This window comes from Oreochromis niloticus, linkage group LG10 (genome assembly GCF_001858045.2).
Source record: "Oreochromis niloticus isolate F11D_XX linkage group LG10, O_niloticus_UMD_NMBU, whole genome shotgun sequence".
Lineage (NCBI taxonomy): Eukaryota > Metazoa > Chordata > Actinopteri > Cichliformes > Cichlidae > Oreochromis > Oreochromis niloticus.
The window spans coordinates 8,874,273-8,896,867 of NC_031975.2; the positions used below are offsets into that span (position 1 = coordinate 8,874,273).

The 22,595-nt window shown below is 39.2% G+C and overlaps 1 protein-coding gene across 3 annotated transcripts in view; it reads left to right on the plus strand.

Moving 5' to 3' along the window:
* The window catches only part of gabra3 (gamma-aminobutyric acid type A receptor subunit alpha3), a 103,947-nt gene that overhangs the window by 10,953 nt on the left and 70,399 nt on the right, over positions 1-22,595 (plus strand). For all 3 annotated transcript variants that reach the window (XM_019364101.2, XM_019364102.2, XM_005471944.4), the window contains one exon: positions 19,686-19,780. In XM_019364101.2, the coding sequence (XP_019219646.1) occupies positions 19,686-19,780 (95 nt within the window). The remainder of the gene's footprint in view (positions 1-19,685; positions 19,781-22,595) is intronic.

The following is a 22,595-nucleotide window of genomic DNA, read 5'->3' on the forward strand; positions in this document are numbered from 1 at the left end:
TTGTGAATACCAATTCTGCCCATGAACAAGCCCATAACCCCCATAACATACTGCTCCTTTTTGCTGCGTCCTAACCACAGATATACTGCCTATTTTGAGTCATCTAGTCAATCATTAATGTATCGCCTCACTAGATGGTTCCCTCTACCCATAGCTGGCTGTGTATTGTAGCTTTAATTGCAGAATGTTTATGTTTTTTAAACCTGCATTCAAATTTCAGACCTCTTGAGCTATCATCTTAATAATTATTAACTGACTATAGTTTCGTGTTCGTAGTTATTATTGAAACATAAGCTTTGTTTCTTATTCTGTGCATTTGTGTATTGCGTATCATAAAAAAGAATGCTGTCTTTTCTCTTAATATTGCCTGTTCCTGCCCTCATGAGCTCCTATTTTTTTTTATTTTTATGTAGCTGACTTGAATTGCACCTGCAAGACACACACACACACACAATAAACTGGAACGGCCCAGTGGTCTGTGTTTAGTGTTGTGTGACGAGTTACGGTCAGAGTTTTCAAGAAGTAAGTCTAAAAGTTTTCAATTATGGATGAGGAAAGCAGGAAAAAAGAGCAGGGGAGCTTTAGTGAATACAAACTCAGTGGAAGCTATTGTTGGGAGTTTTGCTGGCCTTGAAGTCTATTCAGAGAGAGGGCACAAAAATAAATTGTATGTACTCAAGATGCACGTCAATTCAAATGCAGCTACTGAACTATAATTTAAAAAATGCCAAGTAATCAATGATTACAATTATTGTCTGCCACTTGACTAATTGATTGAATGTTTCTGTGCTTAGCTGGATTTTTCCATTGATGGGTCAATGCCACTTTGCAGCAAATGTTTTTTTAGGTACTTTTCATGATAAAAGGCTGCTTTTGTGAATTAGATAGCTCAATGTTGAAAGGAAAAGACGAAAGCGGTGTGACCTTACACGGACTGACTGCAGTAAGCTGCAGTAACCAAATAATGCAGGCAGGAAGGAAGGAACGGAAAATCACGCTCAATCACGATATCGTTTTTGTTGTGCGGGTCTTTTGAGTGTTATTAAGAATTAAACGTAAAAGCTATATTTTATTTTGATGATGTTAGGTAATGTAGACAGAAATAGTGGTGTTTTATACTGTCATTTTCCATAATGCTGTTAGTACGATTACTATGTATATCTCAGGTGCATTCTGTGAAGCCGATGAACTTTGAAACATTTACATCTTTGAACTGAGAGACGAGTGAAAAGATTATAGTCGTTGTGAGCGGTGCCTCGGGAATTGGAAGCACTCACAGCTTTGCTGGGAACATTGGCTGCTGTTTATTTTAAGACCAGACTGTAACCTCACAAGTTTACTTTCTATCAGAAAGAAAGAAAAGAAGGCAACCTTCTGAGAGACAAAAACACAGAGAAAAAACAATATATCGACACCATACAAGTCAGGAAATTACGACCATGGTGCTGTCCAAGATTTATGAAGCTGGTGAAAAACTTTGTTCTTTTTTTTGTTTTAGTTAGTTGTGTATGTTTTGTGGCCCTGAATAAAGCAAGAGTACAAGGAGTCTTCTTTCTATATGGAAAAAAAATATATAAGCCTTTTTTTAAAACAAGTTAGCTGTTACTTCTGTTAAGATTAAAGTCCCAGTCAAAGATTATGAAGTGTAGTGATGTTATATGTGATAACTGAGCCCTGTGTAGATGTCCTTTGTGTGCATTCGCTAAGTTCTTTTCCAGGACCATTAAAGCCAGTGTTCTTCATGAATTACTTGTATCTGTTATTTAAGTTACATGTTTCAAAATCACGATAACTATCTTCTAGTCAGTTGTCGTAGCTACATTAACCTCTGGTTTTATCCTAAAACTAAATTCAAGTGATTCAGGCCACATGTAAATTAATGGATGCTTTCTACCTTTGCAACCACAATAATAGCCAACTGTGTGTGTCCAGACTGAAGGTGCTGGAGCCCAACAGTCCCTCACTCCATTTGTACTTGAAATAGAGTAGCTTGAGCCATGCTCTACTGAGTCGCATTCACCACAGCTGCAGTCACACTTGTTGTTGTTGTTGTTGTTGTTGTGTTCATCGCAGCCTCTGCCCAACCAGCAAACTCCACCAGAGTGATAACTTGCTGCCCCAGCAGTCAAAGCTGCCTTGATCACAAAATCACCCTCACCAGTTTGCCAGCCTGCGTGGCAGCAGCCCGCACTTACGCCTGCCACAGAAACTCAGTCACACTTGCCACAGTTGGACTAATGCAGTGACAATCTCAAGCATCCAGATGCACCAAGATGATGTTTTCGGTGATGTGGCATAGGTACAGCCAGGGTTGTGCTCACCCCTTGCTGCGTTCAGCATCATTCTCGCCAGAGACGTGCTTACCTCAGCCACAATCGGTCGTGCTCACTGGAGTGCTACTCAGCCTGAGCAGCTGGCGTTATACTCTGCATGAGACCGAGCAGCCATAGTCGGAGTCACACTTGCCAGAGGCACCCTCACAGCTGCCATCATTCACACTAAGTGGGATCCTACTGGCCACACAAAAAGCGCCAGTAAACAGCTCATCCACAGAGACTCACAGCAGGGCCCAAAGCAGATCGCAGCTCTGTTCAGATTCACACGCACCTCATCCAGCTGAAGAGAAAAACAGTTATTACCCAGTCCGGGGAAAGACAACGTGGAGTGGTAGGGGACACTGGAAATGCTGCGAATAACTTGCTGTACATGCGTTTGTGCACTGTAGCAATGTTTCTGGATCAAATTTAAAGTTGTCTTTCCATCCATCTGTGTGGTGTAATAAGAAGGCAATGAAACTCAGTGTGCGACTTTAGATTTGTGGGATCCACATTTGCAACGTAAGGCCTTTTTTTGATGCAGCGCATCTGCTCTTGAGATAAGATTTGCTATTTCTTGCAAGCCTAATGTACTCCATGGAAGAACACCATCAGTAATATCTCTCTGTGTCATATGGAGAAATGGGTGGCCAGCTCTTGCCTATGGCAGAGCCAGAGCCTACATAATGTATTCGGCTGACTGACGATAAGTCTAAATACGAATTGCCTATTTAAAATTCAGCCCGATGACGGTGCTTGTTAAATACATTACCATTTGAAATAATATTCTTCTTGCTCACTTGAGTAATCTGTATCAGATTAAGGTAATTATTCAGGTTTCAGTGGAAATTGTTGAATTTTTAAGATTGCATATTTCTGCAAATACTCATCAAGGTAAAGTGTTGTGACTGCTGTTTTATTCCTTTCGTATTTTATACTGAATTTTAGCACCTTTCTTGCATCTTAATTCTTTGCAAGATATTAATAGACTTTCTTTAATGTTAAAAATGCTCTTTTCAAATTGAAATTTAGGTCGATCTTAACTGGAACAACAGATCACATTCAATTTATTTCCGCAAATGAAACAACTGTCTCGCCTTTGAAACTATCCCCATTCACTCTGCTGCACATTTATATTGGGTATTGTTATTTAATACATCCTTGAATCCCTACAGTATATCCTTGTTTAGGTAGGATACAAAAACAAGAACTCATATTTAACACAATTTAGCACTAAGTGGCAAAGACGAGCCTGTAGAGCTTCAAGGTGAACTGCTGCATGGATTTTTGATTTATGGTTCAAATTATTCTGTTGGGCCAGTATAGTGCGTGTACTGAACTCTCCTGCTCTTTGTATGGCTATTACCTGGGAGTGAAACCTTGCATTCCAATTACAGTTGGGCTATATAGCTGTCATTCATGTTAGTAATGACTATAGCTTCTACTTACTCTGAATCCTAACCCTGCCTGTGAGTACTTTCCCTTTCAGTATGATCGATGATACTCTTAAGTTACAAGACTTGGCTCTCAAAAAAAAATTTTAAAAACAAAGAAGTGGGATTTAATTTGTAAACTGTGCTATGTATGTTCCAAATTGATCTTCTTTTCATTGCAGAAGTCAGTATTTACCTTGAGGTTTATCTCGATATTGGATTCACCATGACCATCTGTCTTTGGCATCTAAATTTGATGACTCAATATAATAATCCAGCTCTATTACATCATAGCTTTAGCACAGTTTTTCAGACTTGATCCTGAGGACGGGGCATGTACGCTTTCAAAATTTCTGGCAACCAGTTCAATAGACATTTAGCTCCAAATCACAAATGTCAACCTCATGTTTGTGCTTTAGGATTTGTAAGTCATTAGAGTTCATCGTCCGTACAAAATTTGCTCTTTTGACTTGCTGCTGCTGTAGAGGAAATGTCAAAAGATGTGTAAAGTCAGTAAGCCTTGCTCCTCTGGGACCACAAATGCCTGTCCAATATTTCATGTCAATCCATCGGACAGGTTTTGAAATATTCTGGTCTGGTCCGGAGCAGCAAATTGTCTGACAAACTGACGCACCGAAAACCCTGCAGCTAGCAATGAAGAATCCGTGACATGTTAATGCACGGACTGTCTTTCCTACAATAGTGATTCAAAGTGACATACAGAGCATTTGATTGATGGCAATGACATGGAAGACCCACTGGAGAATAAACAGCCCGAGTCGTGTTTTTGCACTTGTGCACCTGAAAACATAGAAAGAACCAGACAACTCTACGGACAAAATGAAGTTGGACAGATATTTGCGCTGTGCCCTGCTTCTTCAGACCCTGTTTAACTGATGACTTTGGGGGACTATCTGCCAGTCTTGTGAATGGTCTTTTATGTTGAAATATTAATGCTGTTGCATTTTCCAGACTCACTTTATGTCCTAGAAGCTTTGATTTAAGTCAGAGTGCACTAGGTTAATGGACCAACAAATAAATGATTCTGCAGTGGTAACAGACAACTTGTCAGTATTGCTGTCTGAAAGATCAGGTCACGTCCCCTTTTAAAACACCCAGTCGTATTAGGCTCATAAGTAGGCATCTTTCCTTACATAACTAGTCAACTTAATGCCATCTGAATTTCATTTAGCCTTTGCAGGCTAGGGCCTCTCTCTAGTGAGTGCAAGCCTGTCCAAGACTCACTCTTGTTTCACTTTCCCTCTTCACCTTCTTTGTCTCCTTAGATAATGAGGTTCTTTTTCACAGGTACACCAGTTGTTCCACTAGCTGCTATTTAAGCTACCAAACAAAGCCTACAGAGTAAAATAAAAGCACTTACCTCTTCGTGTTTGTGCATCTCAGTCTTCATTTCCCCAGCTATGGAAAACAGGCTGGTGTAAAAGACTTAAAGCCAAGTCAGTGTCATTATCTTATAGCCATAATACTGGACAATCCATGTTTATTGTTATAATTAAAAGTAAAGCAGAAAAGTTTCCTAGGTGGCACATTGTGACTCATTTTAGGTGTCAATGATAGTGACCCTATGATTTCTGCTGTGTTCGGCTTTTAACCTTTTTGTGGAAACCAGGCTGTGGGTGCCGTTCAGTCCTTCACCAATTAGTAAAGCACACCTGGCTCGGCAAAATGAAATCCGCTGTGATGTGACAGTAGATTAAAGTAATGCTTCATTAGTGTTTCAGAATGTATTGAAGTAGCACTTGGAAAAAGCATTTTGCATAGTGCCTGAAAACTTCAATATGGTATGGATGGTACAGCTCATTAACAAAACTAGACGGCTAGAGTGGCTGAGCTGCTGTTGCTCCTGGCCTCATCTTAAAATTGTCTTGTTAGCCGTATACTTTATTGGATGTGAAAGATAAAAATTAACAGGATTGTGAGCTACTCTGTACAGAGTGATTCCTTGTTCATGATTTATTGTGTTCTGGCTTGTAGCCATTGTTCTTTTGGGAAGCGTATTCGATGGAACGGTGACTTGGCATCTGACGGTGAACAACTGACTGTTCATAGCTGAGTAATGGATATTCTTTCCTCGAAAGCCTTTTACAGATAATTATTCTGAGTTCATAACATTACCATGAGATTAAACTGATTTCTTCTAATCTTTGATGACAGCTGTTGGCATGGTAATTTTTAATATGGGTTATGGAGAAGAAAAATGAACTTGGATTCATTGTGAAATTTCTTTCAGTGATGAAAGCCTTGAAAGCATCCCCTCCAGGTACCAAGTGTGTTGAGGCTGCTGTGAAATCCAACACTTTAGACTGTAATAAAGTGAGCGAGCGCTCTCTCAATGTATCTGAAGCTAACTGTTTTTGATTTTCACTTGCTTTTCGATTACTTTTTCCCCTGAATTTATTGGCAAAGGACCGCGATAAAAGATTCGGTTTGTTCCAACAATCAGACATCAGCAAGGTACTTAAGAAAATGTATCAAGCGAGCAGTCAGCAGGTTAATCATATAACAATTACTGCCATCCAAACAAGTGGAGCATGCTGTGACATGAATAATGCAGGTTACCCCCAGCCCAGGCCAGTTAGCAGGGTGCATCGTCACGTAAATCTGATTTCTCACACGATAATTTAAATGCAAATGGATTTAAGTAGCTAAACTGGGTCCAGACTTTGAGCCTTATTGCTTATTTTTATTAGCCCAGAGTTGCCTCAGAGCAATTTATCTTCTACCGTATACGTTGTCTTCCCCATTTCATTATATCTGAATTCACATGTCCTTTCTCTCTGGCGAGCCAGTACATGGTGTATCTATTGCACGCTTTGCCAGGCAACGCTCATTTGTATTCCCATAGCAATGTCACTGTTAACTGATTGGCTAAACATGTCTCACTGTGTTCAGCCTTAGTTCTGTGCCGCAGCATCAATATAGCTTCAAAGTAAGATGACGGTAAATCTATCAGTCCGGCTCTCACGTTCATCTAAAGAGATATGGTTTTTTTTTTCTTACTGCACTGTCAATAATGGCTTCTGCAAGGCTGTTTTAATTGAAGTAGAAGACGTACACAGTCACAGATGTGGACTGCCACCATGATGAAATTGGTTCCTCCATTTTTGCGACTGGACCATTTTTAAAAATTTAGAAATATGTAAGGAAAAGAAAAAGCAGCATTTAAAATAAAGCATTTACACAAAAAAATCAGATGATCAAAGTGTCTCCAGCCTAATAGAAATCTACCATTAGTGGGGGGGACGCTGTAAACTCAATACTTTAAACTGTTCATCTTCTCAATCCTTTCCTTCTGGTGCCTACTTCTTCTGATTGTCAGCCAATTTGATTCGCCTCCTACTGGCCAAAGACTTTGTTCCAGCTGTAATCATAATCCATTGAGGAGATGCAGAACTTGTCACAGTCTGAACTGGGATATTAATTTTCCCTCCATGTGGGGACTTGCTTTGCTGGCCATGTAATGCTTTCAGCTTTGAAGGAATTTTGCCTGCTTAAGCCGTGTGAAAATACTCCATTTGACATCTATTTTCTGCTAAGAATATATTTGTGCTAATGGTCAGAGAAAAAACATCTCTTATTTACAATAAGCAGCACATTTAAAGCTCACGTATTTTCGTTTCCGGTAGCAAAAAAAAAAATGTGGCTTTTATTAAGAACTATAAATAATCCAAATGTGGTACTTTCGATGTCTGTTAGTAGATCTAAAATTTGTGCCTCAGACAAAATCTTCTTTTTTTCATCTTGATAAATTAATGCTCAAGGAAATATTAGTAGACAATCAGTCTTCTAGTGATCAAAACATGTAGCATTTCATGCATATTTGAAAGGACAAGTGATGGAAATTGCATTTCTTTTTGTGATCTAAGGTTATTTTTTCTTTTCTCGTACACAACCTCTGATCTTGGACAAACAGGGACTTGGTTTTGTTAACCCAAAAAGCTTTGTGAATACTTTTTTCTATTTATTTTATGATGGTGTTAAAACTGCATTAGCAGAAAATTACTTGATTGCTTCTCAACAGCTGACAGCTGGGATAGGCCTCTCCGCAACCCTGAATCGGCTAAGTGGTTAAGAAGATGAATGGCTGGATGGATGACTGATTAACTTTTTCTGTGATTCATATTTTTCTATTATTCACACAAAGCATTTACATCCTCAACTATACCATAGAAGACAGAAATATTTTGTCTTTTGTAAAAAGTAAAAAATATAAACAGCAGATTCTGGAGAACATATGGCGATAGATATATCTGTGATTGAGCAGACGTATCGGTGAGATGCAGAATGGAAATGTCAAGACTCAAGGTCTTCGTTCTGGATTGTTCAGACTTTGAGCTGCACACAGTGTAACAAGGCCAGCGTTAACGCATGTGCACAGGTGGTCAGTGCTAGAAAAGGTAATGCTCTTCACCAGGAGTCCTTGATGAACTCTGACAGATTACACCTACGAGGCAGCCACCCTGTCTCCAGTTTAACATCTGCTTTCCAGTTTTTCAAGCCGTGGCGGCGCTGACTTGTGTGCAGAGCCGCACTAGTTTAGTTATAATTGTAAAAGTCACACTGATTTACATGATTATTCTATTTATCTGATGAAATCTCTTCCTCCCAGCAGAGTAATGAATGTTATTGCAGGCAAAATTGCCCCATTACAGTATCCTTATAATCATGTTTGATTTCAGCATTTATTTTCTCAGCTCCACTCTTATAATAGGAATTACTTTTACAAATAATTGATAGTGACTGGAAAATATTTAGTGAATAATGGGATGCTCTCTATGAGATACTAGCTTTCTTTAATTTTCTGGGTTAGAGTGGGAATGCATTTTGTTGAGCTCTGTTGGAATCACATTCCAGCCATTTCTTTATTGTATGCTTCGCAGATTTAATAAATGGATCTCAAATATAGTCGATTCAGCAGTATCTATAGAGAAGCTGTGTATGTGTATGTGTGCAAATGTGCTCAACTGGGTAAGCATTATGCTGCAGATATTTCCCATTTGTAGCTTGACAGGTGAGAACTTTTGATGGCGTATAGAAATATTGAATCAAGGTGTTAGCCAAATCGGCTTTATTCAGACCGAAGGGACTGTTGGATCAATCTGGCTGTGGATGTATTCTGCTCTCTCACTCTTACATGTGAAAGGGGAAGTAAAAATGGGTCGTAATTGATCAAACTGGCCGTGGAGCGGCCTTATATGGCTCGCTGGTGCATTTGAACAGTGCGGTAGCTGCAAGTATGTACAGGAATTTGCACTTTCTCTCACTGTTTTATCACTTGTTTCCTCGAGAGAAGCTAAATCCCATGAAAGCTTTGCCTTGTGGAATATCAAATCTCATTTGATGTCACATGCACGTACTGTCACCACACAGTGTACATTTTATTTCCGAAAAAGTTTCGAGTACTCTCTGAACATCAAATGACAAAGGTTTAAGGGCTGTGACAGTGTTTTGCTTTCAACCACTTTGGTCTCATTTTTTTGGAAGCCAGATTTCTGTTATTCCCTCTCCGCTGTCATGTAAATGTGTGCGCTCGGCATGAAAAGTCCAAATCCGTCTCTATAAAAATAACTCCATCTGTTATATATTTTTTATTATGTCCTTTATGCTAATAAACCACTGATGTCATACATTTTCTGGCCCTGTTAACATTCAGTCAGGAGAGGATGTTTCCTTAAGTAGATCTTGGTAAAAGCAGGAAGTGAGAGACTTCGATTCCTGCCAAGTTCAGCACTAATAAAACCTCTTCGAAGTCACTTCGCTTTATATTCAGACAAGATTAAATATGTTTAGCTTTCATTAAACTGGACCATCAGGCCACTTTAGCTGTTTCATGCCATAATTTTATCATTCCTTTCAGCACTTGTGAACAACTCCCTCTGCAAATGAGTCAGCCAAGCCTTAGCACAGTGAGATGGAAATAACTGAATGAAATATATCGTTCTCTCTCCTCCCTAAAAACAGCAACATAGGCTTATTGTCATGTGGCGCTGTGTTCATAATGGATTCATTTTACTCTCATTACATGTCTGTGAGGAAGAAACCCAAATCTTGACAAATTATCTCTGGCGTAACATAATCGTGATGGGTCCCAGTAGAAACTGTTTTGCCTTGCAGCCCAATGCATTGATCATTTGGTTGAGAACAGTCTGATGATCATTATATCACACACAGTCCCAAAGCAGAGAGAAAAATTGTGCTTCTTCCCTTATTAGAGCTCCACCTGTCTGCTTTGTAGAAGGAATCATTTACAATGGTGGTTCCCAGACTTTTTTATTTGTCAGACATGGCCCCACAGACAGATGAACTCGCTCCACGTTCCAAATAGGTTATTACGAAGTGGAGCACATATCATTAATACACATAATACATCATTTCCTAGGAATTAATAAAGTATTCTGATTCTGATTGCACAACAAAGTTTACCCTCAAGCGTTTTATGTGTTTTATTTTTGTTTTTCCTGTTTCAAATTTCAGCCATATTTCACAATTTCTAATAAAGTTTCACATTTTGCATTTAGCTGGATTCATGCTCTCAAGCCACGTTACCATTATTATTAGCAAATAATTACCAAAAACCATTTTTCACTGTTCACTGTACTTTTTCAACCATTCATTATATTTTGCAAATACAGTTAATCGTTATTTAGTATTTTAGCTGCCAAAAGAGCATAAATGTTTGAAAATTTTACCATTAATATTTCAAATGACTATACTCAGCTCTTATTTAAGCTAACGCTTTGAACTATTTATCAAGTTATTTTTGCTAACTTTCCAACTTTCTACTAGCATTTGCTATTTGAATTCCCTATCCAGGAGGCTACGTTAAGCTACTTGAACACCTATTGTTTACCTTATGCTATTTTAGCTGTTCATTTATTTTCTTAATAGCTCAGTCACACTACAGTAAAAGTATGATGGCTGCCTCCTTTCAACTTTGAAAACAGTAACAGGCTGAAAGTGAGTGCAGGCTTGGTCCCCATTTCCAAAACAACCATTTCAAAGGCAACAAGATCGCGAGTTCATTGCACTTGGTGATATCAGCAGTTGATAACCAGTTAATGTTTTTCCTGGTGTGACTGTAGGAAATTATGTCAGCAAACCAATCGATGTGTTTCTTCTTGATCTTTTCTAATTATTGTTCGTATTTGTATTCATGTTATTACTATTCATTACCAATGAGATGATTGTTTTGTTTCATTACTTTAGGACTGTTTTATTTAGTCAATGATCTGTTTCAAGAGAAAGAAATGTATTCCGTTTCAGTACTTGTGCTTTCTTACGACTCTAAATCTGTGGGTTTCTCTGTATTAACTACACTGAATGAAGCTATTTTCGATTCCTAACTTGTCACTCGGTTTTGCAGCGGGGAGTAGCTCCGCATGGATGTACACTTTTAATTCTCTGTGCTTTAATATGATTTTAGACAAACGTCATGATATCAAAGTGTCCTGCTATCCTGAACACTAGTGATTCCCTCAACTTTGTAGGAATGAGTCCTTTTTGATGTATGTTGTAAATAATAGACTGCTGGTAGATGCACAGTGCATAATCATCGCATCAAAGCAAATATGACAGGATTTGGGGCTATTTTTAGTTAACAGCCACATGGATTAGATAGCTATAGAGCTGTGCACTGAATTCAACAATTACTGGAGTGACTGGTATTTATTGGCTGATGAGATTTCCTTTTTTTATTAAATGCTCCTTGTCATCCCGGCTGTGCAGTAGCTGCAGCTGTAGTATTTTGCACACCATGAAACGGCCTGTATAATACCGGCCTGTATAATACCTTCAGTTTGAATTTCACTTTCTTTTATGTTCCGACTGGCAGTGTAACTATGAACAATAAACAAATTTGTCTCCGAGTGACATTTCGCTTGAAGGAAACTAGGCCCTGACACTTTTTATTTTACCACCTATTATCTTGGTTGCTCGGTAAATCGCTCAGCATAGTTGCCCAGTCAGATAATTCACCTCCTTTGCGTCAAAGGCATTTACAGCCTTTAATTCTGTAAAATGTGATTACATTATTCATAACATATGCTTTTATCCCCAGGAAAAAATAGACTGACAGCAGAATTGAAAACAAATGTTAGAAGAGCAGGAAATGGAAAGTGGTTTAGGTCTACTGTCACTTTAGGCGAGCTATTTTTAATTTGCCAACAAAAGCACCATGTCTTTATTCCCCCTCCTTCGTTTTCTCTTTTTCAAGCCCAATCTGAGCCCCAGGGACGGCTGGAGCCCTCATTTACATGACAGGTATTGGTAAATCTGGTGCAGAATTGTATACAGTGAATAGAGGCTAGACTTTTGGTGCCTGTTTGCCTTTTTTATTGGAAAGGACTTAAGGACACGTAATAAGAGTGCTGTCTCGTATGCTCTCTTGATGAATTAACAGATAGATTATGGAGTTTATGGGCTGACTAATGAAAATAATTAGGTCATCTTTTTTTTTTTTTAAACGTAGTCATTTGAAATATTCAATATTCTGTATCTTCATCTTTTTAACTAGAAATACTCCACTTTTTCAGTCACAAATTACAAAGACTACCTGTGGTGAAACCGTGTTATGACTGAGCCTAAGGGCACAGAAGTGTCTACATATTTTCAAAAGATTTATTCACCCCGGACATTTGAAGCCTTAAAGATGACACATATGCAGTGATGAGTATGAGTGGAAGTGACTCGAATAGGTGGTAATATATGTCAGGAAATTAGCAATGCAATTTTCAGACAGATGTTAGAAGACAAGGAAATGATACCTCTGGTACCAGAGGGCATCAAGTAGTTTTTATGGGAACATAAAATCTTTAATGGCTAACGAGCCAGGATTATTTTTAACAAAAACACAGCGCAGAAGAAAACGAAAGAGAGAGACAGAGGCTGGAAACCTAATGTGATGTGTTTAAAGAATAAAACAAAATCTTGCATGGCAGACTGCAGCTTTCTGTTTGACCAGCATTTCTTAAGCAACACAAGATTGCTATAATTTGACACTGGGTCTTGGCTAGGCCTTGAGCATGACATGTGTTGAAATGATTAAAAGTAACATTTCAGCTGATTTGCATGAACCATGCTCAATTCAAATGGCTACATTTACAATTCACCTCCTAATGTGGCTGCTCAAGTAACCCAGTTTTAGGTGAATTCATGTGAAATAATGAGAGTGCTCTTGAATTCTGGTTGAGTTGTCCTGATAAGATTATGTGATAGGTGGGCATGGAAATATGTTCAGATCCTGTATCTTTCTTCTTTAAAGGGACCATCAGGATTGTGTTTCCATGTTAGAGAAAAGCCCCACTGTAATATTTCTCATCCAAAGGTATACGTGATGCTTTATTTAACAATGACAGCTACTGGTTTATAACAGAGACTGTAAGCATATATCGATTAGGCATATATGACCACCTGCCTAATATTGTTTTTGGTCCCCCTTTTGCTGCCCTGAGAAGTCGAAGCATAAACTCTACTAGACCTCTGGAGGTGTGCTGTGGTATCTGGCACAAAGATGTTAGTAACAGATCCTATAAGTCCTGTAAGTTTCAAGGTGGGGCGTCTTGATTGTCCAGCTCGTCCCGTAGATGCTTAATGGGATTGAGATCTGGGGAATTTGGAGGCCAAGTCAACACCTCAGACTCATTGTTGTGCTCCTCAAACCATTCCTGAACCATTTTTGCTTCATGGCAATCCTATTGCAAGGTGTTGCCCAGGTAAGTGACGCAGCTGGCGATCCACGTGATGTTCTTCCATTTCTCCAAGGGTCAGTTCTGATGCTCACATGCCTATTGTTGGCGTTTTCGTCACTGGTCAGAGGTCATATAGGCACCCTGTTTGGTCTGCAGTCCCTTTTGTAGGCAACAAACTGTATTCTGACGTCTTTCTATCAGACCAGCAGTTTTTGTAGGTCTTCAGCAATTTGAGCTAGCGTAGCTCGTTTATTGGACTGGACGACAGAGACCAGCCTTTGCTCCCCACGTCCATCGGTGAGTCTTGGTCTCCCATGACCCTGTCGCTATTCCTACCTTGGACCACGTTTGATAGGTACTGACCACTGCAGACTGGGAACACCCCACAAGAGCTGCAGTGGTCAGTTTTGGAGATGTTCTGAACCAGCTGGAGACTATCCCAAGTGTCACTGGAGAAAAGGTGGGGTGCACCCTAAACAAGTCAAAAGGTTACAAAGCAATTTTTGGGTACTTTTTATACTCAATCATAAAGAACAAATAAAACCTTTTTGCTATTCTTGGTATCAGATGATTGTAGGTACAGCATGGCCACTTTGACCTGAGCTTGATTTCCTGCTACTTATCTAACCGTTTGTTCATTGCAGTTTGCATTGTGATGCGGTCTTAGCTATTTAATCTGACAAGGAAATTGTGAAGGCTTGTACTAAATGCCACCAGCAGCAGCACTGAGGCATCTCTTTATTTGCTACTTCGGGTCTTGGAGAAATTTAGGTGACAAACTGCCAAGAAATCGGAAGCATCAAAGACGGTTTAAAATAATTGCCAATTCTCGCAAGCACAGCTGCCAGTATAAAGACTTAAAGTAGATGTGGATCTTGGCTTATCTTGGTGCTTAGCTACTTCAATCAATATTAAGACACCCTTATTGAAACGGCTTCACCTCAGCTCCATCACAGATATAGTGTAGGAAGACAGTCACAGGTTGGAGCACTGTTAATGCGACTGCATATTTGAACACCAGCCCGAGTTGTATTTTTGCATCCACTCATTTGTTTACTCCTCCTGTAATGATCAGTGCTCGAAGGTAACATAGAGATCAGTGATTCCCCTGAGGAAAGGGTTTGATCTTCTGTCTGTACGGTTGCAATGGAGAGGGAGGGCTGAATCTCACAAAAGCACGATGAAAGCCTTGAAAGTGCCACACACCTGCTACACGTGTGTGTGTGTGCATTCATGTGGCTGCGTGACTGTTGTACCTCAGTCATCGGGCTTCTTGTTTCTCATCTCAGTGTTTTCAGACTGCATTCAATAGCAGCTTTGCCAATTTTTGAATGCATTCATTTTTAATGCAAGGTAATATCTTTCTGCAAATTGCCCCGCTGCTTATTAACTGCATTATTAATGACAGTCTTAATTTTAAGATAGCCGTTGTTCTGCATCATAAAGAGAGTGCATATACTGTATAACGGAAACTGAAACTGTGATTTTGTATAATCTGTTTTATGTAGGTGCGTGTACTAATCTGTTTGTGCTGAGTTTGTTTGAGTGCAACAGCAAATGCAGAAGATCCTAACATGAAGCAGCAAACTGAACATGTGTGTCATGCAGTGAGCGGTAATAATGGTTTGTATGTTTTCAGCAACATTTGTTTTGAGAATATTTATTTAGAATTTTATGAATTTAGTTTCAGTTTAGCTGTAGGTAATAGTTACATATACATGAAGGCATAAATAAAGGGTAGTTTTTTTACTCTAGCCTAACTGCTGTGGAAAGAGTCACAGTATGTGCGTGATTTCAGTATGACGTTGTGTTTTTATAGTGTATATGGCAGCTGCCCATGTCCCTCACAGACAGGCCCAGAGAGAAGAGATCTCAATTTTTGAGCTTTTATTTACACGGATATTTAAGTCCAGTTAAAACAGTTAAAATTAGTCCTTTTACATGCACAGAGCACCAAGAAACCAGCACTATGACAGTGAATTGGTTCATATAGGTTTTTGGATGCAGTTCTTTAGATGTTGTTCTGGGTTCTTTTCTGACCTCCTGATGGGTCGTGAATGTGCTTTTAGATTAATTTTGGTAGGCCAGCCACTCCTGCAAAGGTTCACCACTATTTTAAGTTCTCCATTTGTGATAATGGCTGTTACTGTGGTTCGCTGAGGTCCCATGACCTAAGAAATGGCTTTATAACCAAAGATGATGTCTTTGTTTCCCATTCCTGAGTTCCTTTAGGCCGTGCTACGATGCGTTTCTCTTTGAGATCTTTAAGCCAGCTTCACTTTGTCAGACTGTTTAAGTGATTTCTTGATACAACATGTGTAGCAGTAATCAAACTTGGGTGTGGCTGCTGAAACTGAACTCAGCTTTCCAAAAACAAATTTACTAATCACAGTTACAGTTACTTTTGGCAATTACTTTTTCAGGTAGATTTGGATAGATTTCTTCCTCCTTTATAAATGAAATCATCATTTGAAGACTGCATTTTGAAACCTTAATGTATAAGAAATATGAACAAATCTAAGAAATTAAGAGGGGACAAAATCATTTTCACGTCATTGTACATTTCTAGTTTGTGCTGTGTTAAAACTATGGATAAATATAGTGAGGCATGTCCTTGAAAATTGATGTTTGGACATTTTTACAGCAGAATTAACGGGCCTGCTCATTCTGGAAACCATTACGTGTTTATATACTGTTAATCCAATGGCTTTTATGAACTGTTACTTTCAATATCTGCCACCAAAGACATTCATGAAAAAGAATAAAATAATGAATTCAATTTTAACTAAGCACAAGCATCAGCATTTGTCTACAGATGGGCTTGAGCCCATAATATCACTCCAGCCAGGTCTCAAATCATAAAGTAAATTGGATGTGGAGTAGAGAATAAACAAGACATTCACTCTCATAAATGAGAAAATTAAATTAATGTTACTGTTGTGATAATAGAATGTCAGTCAATAGCAATCCTTGATAAAGTGAAGCATTGTTGCAAACAATGAAGACCACTTGAAACCTGAGCTGAGTGTTAAACTCTGTTCTCTGTCGTGTTGCACACCTGCAGAACAAGTAGAGTATAAACCTGTGGTGGTAAAACAACAAACTATGTCTTTGATAGTTACTACAGCAGTCTTTATCTAAACCTCATCACATTTTCTGGCAGATTATTTTAAAGCAAGTTTCAAACAAGTGCATGTTGCGTGTTCACAGCTGAGCCTATGAAGCTACATTTTAAACTTAGCTGAATTCAGGAAGATGATGTGACTTCACTGCAGAACCCAAGGGAGGAAGATGAAGGAGAGGATGAAGGCTGCCACAGAGCCGTTTAGGTTATCCTCTCATGTACACAATGTCTTGACGACTTTTTTTCCCCATCCTGTGCCCCACTTAGACTGGCAGCCACAGTTTTACTGCATGGCCTGAGTTCTTCTCCCAGATAGCCAAAAGCCTTGGGCAACCATTAATTAGCGCACAGTATGCGAAGTTGTTTATATAGCCTATGCATGCTTGTTAAAGAGATAAGGTCTGATCATTAATTAAAGTAAAGTATATATTAAGTACTAAACCATCCAGTTTACAATAAGCATGTGCTTAAAGGGATTCTGAAGGCTGTATAAACAGTATTATTACTGACTATTGTACTCAAATAATTATGTGGAATAAATAATTATTACTGGTTACAATTTCAATTCCACAAGTGTACATCTCTAGCAAAGAGTCGTGCCTTATTTCAGTGTCTGTGGTGTGCTAACCAGGCTCGTTTTGGATCAGCGAATGGAAACTCAGAGGGGACTGTTTCCAGCACAAAAGAAAATGAACCCAACATAATAAAGTCCACTCTTTGCTGATGGGGAACGGCTGTCTGTGTTCTTACTCTGTGCACCAGTAAACTGCAGTTTTGTGTGGTTGGTGCATTAAGCTGCAAAACTTCTGCAAGTTTACACATGTATACAAAGAGTGTCTTTTGAGATCACCTGCTGATGCAAGGAGATGCAAAATGCAAAAATACTGTGAAATACAGCTTTTTTTTGACATATTTGTCTTCATTCCTGTTCCGTTTTTGTGGTGATGCAAAAGAACCTTATAAGCCCATGTCATTTCAAATCACTAGTGTTCTAAAATAAATTCTCTATTATGATAAGAAAATAAAGGCGCAGAATAAATGAAGCCAGCTCTCGTAAATAAGTCAGGCCATCTCCGTTAAGCACCGGAGAAATTTATACACACTGCTTTTCTGAGTATTGTTTGGACAATGTGTCTTTTTTTCTTCCACAGTGATTATTTAAACACTGAGTTGACATAAAGCTTCTTTTGATTTGTGTCACATAATAGACAGACTCACAGTATTATGTGTTGGGGTGAATTTAAGACTGAAAAACACCATTAATACCATGAATATAACTTATCGAGCACAGGAGAACAGGCAGGTTTAACTGTGTTTAGGGCTATTGTTGAGGCTTAGGTGAGTAATTTAAAAGAAAAGCAGTCTTAGGTTTGTTTTGATCAGTAATCAATTCTGTACTTACAGTTACAAGAAAAACTTTGAACTTTTCACATTTTCACTGAACAAATTGTAATGATTGAAAAGGCAGGCTGGGAAAAATAAGTGAACCTTTGTGCTAAAGCTATTTAAAGTCAGGCATTCAAATTAAGGAGATGAGATTAGAAGTGTGGGTTGTAGAGGTGCCCTGCCCTGTGAATACAGCCATGCAAAACCCAGTTGCTGAGTCGGCTTTTCTTGAGAAAAAATGACTCGTGCAGCCATGCCTCAATCACGAACGCTCTCATCGCACCTTAGAAGAAGCTGGAAATCCTCCAAAAGCATTTCTAAAGACTTTGGTGTTTCTTTATCCACAATAAGAAAAACTGTCAACAAATGGATGAAATTCAGTAGAGCTACTCTCCATAGGTGTGGGCGTCCTACTAAGAGCACACCAAGAGCACACTGTGTAATTTTAAAAGCGTAACAGAAAGAATAGAAAGAATGAACACCTGCAGAAATCTCTACAACTTGCTAAAATATTTGTTCACAGTAGAATCAGTCAATTGCTATTAAAACCCTAAAGAATATATTTTTGCTTGTTGGTGTCGATTGTTGGTGCATCGAATACAAGAATTTTAAAAAGAAGATTCGGGTTTGTGTCAAAGTTGCAAGACAAGCTTTGCCAGTTTAGAAGTATCTTCTCTATTTTCTCAATTTTGCCTCAAGAGCCTTTCTGAAAAGATCAGACAAAAGAGTTCTCCTAAGTGGCCCTCATCAAATCCATTCACTGCTATCGTTTTGTTTTTTGGAGTGGGGAAAAAGGAGACTTTGCACACCGACATCAAGAACTAGCGCCAACTGTGAGGCATGGTGGAGGGAGCAACTTGGTTTGGAGCTGCTTTTTGACCTCAGTGGCTGAACAGTTTGCATTAGACTGTAAATTGATTTAAACAGTGTAACAGTGTTACAGAAGTATGTCAGGGCAGCAGTCTGTGACCTGAAAATAAAGAAAACCCAAGGCACACAAATAAATTAAGCACAGAATAGTTAAGAAAAAATAGAATTCAGACCAAGACTCCTGAACATAATCCAACTTAGATATTGGGGCATCACCTAAAGAGGGCTGTTTAATCATTAAAACTTTTAATAAACTTAAAAAACATCATTATCTAGAGCTTTTAAACAGCTACAAGAAAACACTGATGAGGACGGTTTCTACTAAAAGAGGTTCTGAGTTACTATATTTAGTCCAGCTGTTTGTGTTATTTCATCATAGCGTAGTCATGTTGTTTGTCTATAATCGTGACTTAGATCAGACAACATTTTGTGAGTAATACATTCAGAAGTCTGAGTAATTCAGAATCACATTTATCGGCCAAGTATGTGCACAAATACAGGAAATTAGGCTTTGTTATTTTCTTTGCTCTCAATGTACTTTGCAGAATAGACAGACAAGAACAGCATCCATCCACCCATTCTCTTCTGCTTGTTCAATTCGGGATCGCAGGGGGCCTGGAGTCTATCCCAGCTACCATAGGGCGAAGGGCAGGAGACAGCCTGGACATGTCGCAATAACAACATGTATAGCATATTTGTATTGATATGTGCAGTGGTGCAGAGTGCGAAGATGGAATAAATTATGGAATAAATAAGGAATATTTGGATATATATTTGGAATATACTGGATATTTTGGTTGAGTTTCCAAACATAACACCATCTGCTTGTTTCTCCTCTTTCTTTCTGCAGACCTGCGCAGAGACTATGGCTGCACATTGGAAGCCTCAGTCGGTGGACATTGGCTTTTGGCTCCTCCTGCTCCTCAGCCTCATTCCTGAAGTCAGGTACACAAAAATATATATGTCACGCTGTAACACCCATTCAAGTTCAGTACTTGGGTGTCTGCTGCTGATGTGGGTTTTTTGAGAACTTGTTTGATCAGACTCGCTTCTGCAGCCTAACTTTTTTATTTGCATGGAAAATTTAAGAAATGTATGAAATGAGAATCTTAGTTGTGACCGACAGATGCAATAACTGGAATGCTATATGGATTTAAGTACTGAACCACCTATACATTGCACCTGCTCTGCCATGGAAACCCATGCCATGAAGCTCCCGGTACACAGTTTTTGTGCTGATGTTAACACCAGAGGAGATTTGTTACTCTGCAATTATTCCGTCCGCAGAGCTTTGGCACCTTGTTGAGTCTTCATTTAACTTTCTGTGGTCTGAGTTGCTGTGGTTCCTAAATGCTTCCATTTTGCAATAGTACCACTTTGAGATTGTAGTGGAATATCCAGGAAGGCAGAAATTTCACAAACTGAATGTTGCAACAGTGGCATCATATTACAGCACCCTGCTTGAGTTCAATGAGTTTTTCAGAGCGACTCATTCTTTCCCAAATACTTTTACAGTAAAGGCAGACTGCATGGCCAGATGCTCAGTTTATTCACCTGTGACAGTGGGACTGACAACACCTGAATTGAGATGTTAAGAATTATGGCTCAATTCTTGTGTGTATAGTTCTGCAGGAGCTTAATAATTGAGTGTATAGAGAAAAACTCACCTTCTTTTGTTCTTGCACATATTGAAGTGTTTGTACCCAAGGACCTCCCAGACAGCACTGTGACTCTTAAAATAGAGTAGATGACATGTGTCCTCAGGAAGAGAACAGACATAAAGTGAGTTATCCTCCCATCTAAATGCACCTAGTGCTGTCTTCACCACTCGTCTAAATTTCACTGACTGCTGAGTTAATTTGCATTGTGCAGCACACCACAGCTATGATTGTCCATTCACAGCATTTTCACTCCTGCATCCTGTGCATATTTTTTCAGGCTGTGTGTTACGAGTCAGCGAAAAAAGAAAACTCCAGCATGTCTAGGAGTCATTTTAATCATACTCCTTGTAATTTCAAACGCAGAGACTGCACAGGTTGCCATGTTTGCATTGTTGATAAGGTAGGATGTTATGGCAGGGAGACGCGACGGAGTGTAAATCACTTTAAGATTTTGCACGCTAGGAAAGGCTTGCCGAACCTGGAAGAAAGCCGGTCGGGGAAGGAAATCAGAACACTGTGACAGGGATTAGCCCAGTTTGCTTTGTCACTGTGCCACTTGGCTCTCCTTGCTTATTAGGAGCACACAGTGCTTGTAATTACATATATTAAATAGAAATGTGTGACCAGGGGAAGGTGCTGGCCAAGCCTGGCAAGACATCTTTTTACAAGAACCTGTGCCCTGGTCTTAAAGTAGCTTTCAATTCAGCCACATTCATACAGTGTATGTAGATTGACAGATGTTTAGTCAGTGATGAACACAGACTAAACTGACTTGTCCAAAAAAAAGTATCCAGACATACAAGACAGAACTTAATCCTAACAGTCAGCTGCACTTGTGCCACATTGTCGTATTTATAAAGAAAAGTTTGACATTTATCTAAATAGATGCAGCAGAACCAGAGGCGCATTACTTTATTTAAGACATTCTTCTTCTTCATGAAGACTTCTTTCAGCCTGCCCAAACACACACGCATGCACGCAGTTCTTATTGTGCAAACTTATTGTCTCCAGTAAACAGTGTCTCAGTGACTTCACTGAACGTTTTTCACAGCTGATCTCTGGAGGTGTCACACTACCTCAAGCTAGAGTTTGCATCAAAATTTGTACTTTTCCGTATCATAACTCAGTCAAACAGGAGCACGCCGGCGTGACACACACATTTTTAGACACAGTGTTACCTTTTCTTCTCGAGGTTTTGACTAACCTCCCCTGGCTCTTAGAAAACAAGGTGTTCCCTTTATCTGCAGTACTTGGCTAAGACTGATCTAATTTTAAGCTTTACTTCAGTTTAAAAGCATCTGGTGATGGCAGCCATATGTACACTAAAACAGGATTGACTCCGATACTATTGTACTAAACTTTTCTTAAAGGAAGACTAATCACGGCCAAAGTTTTGAATGATGATGTCAGCGTCAGCACATGTAATCTCTATGAGCCAAAAGCTCAGGCTGCAGACTGTGCTAACGTTTAGTTTCTGACATATCTGATATGAGAGCACATATCCCTTGCGTGGCCATCTGGCTTTGAGCACAGCAGCCCTACCCACATGCTGTTGCAGCACTGCTGCTGCAGTCCGAGAAAGTTTTAATGCATGTGCCTGATGCGACACATGACAGGGACTCACTAAAAATCATCTTCCAGTTATTTCAGACTCAGTGTAGCACAGCAGTCTCTGCTTAAAACATTTTCTTTGGTTTAACTTGTACTACATGAGGCTTCACATTTGCTTATTCGAATAAAGACTTTTTTGTGCTGCCTCTCCTGAAATCCAAACCTAAACTGAAAAATGGAATTTTTTTGCATCTGAAAGTAAAAGTATATATTAACTGTCCATTAAACTTTAGGTATAATCCTCAGACCATGAGCTTGCACATGCTCCCAGAATATCTGCATATCAGCAAAGCTGTTTCTCTCTGAGAACTGCCACCTCCCTGATGCCCACTGATGCTATCAACAGGCTCCAAATCGGCTTTACTACAGTTGAAGCAGGAGACTTTCCTAATGGATTAAGGTGTAACGGACAAATCCTCTATATAAGGATCTGTCATTCTGCACATCAACAAATTTCCTCACCCCACGCTGAAAGTCGGGGCATGATT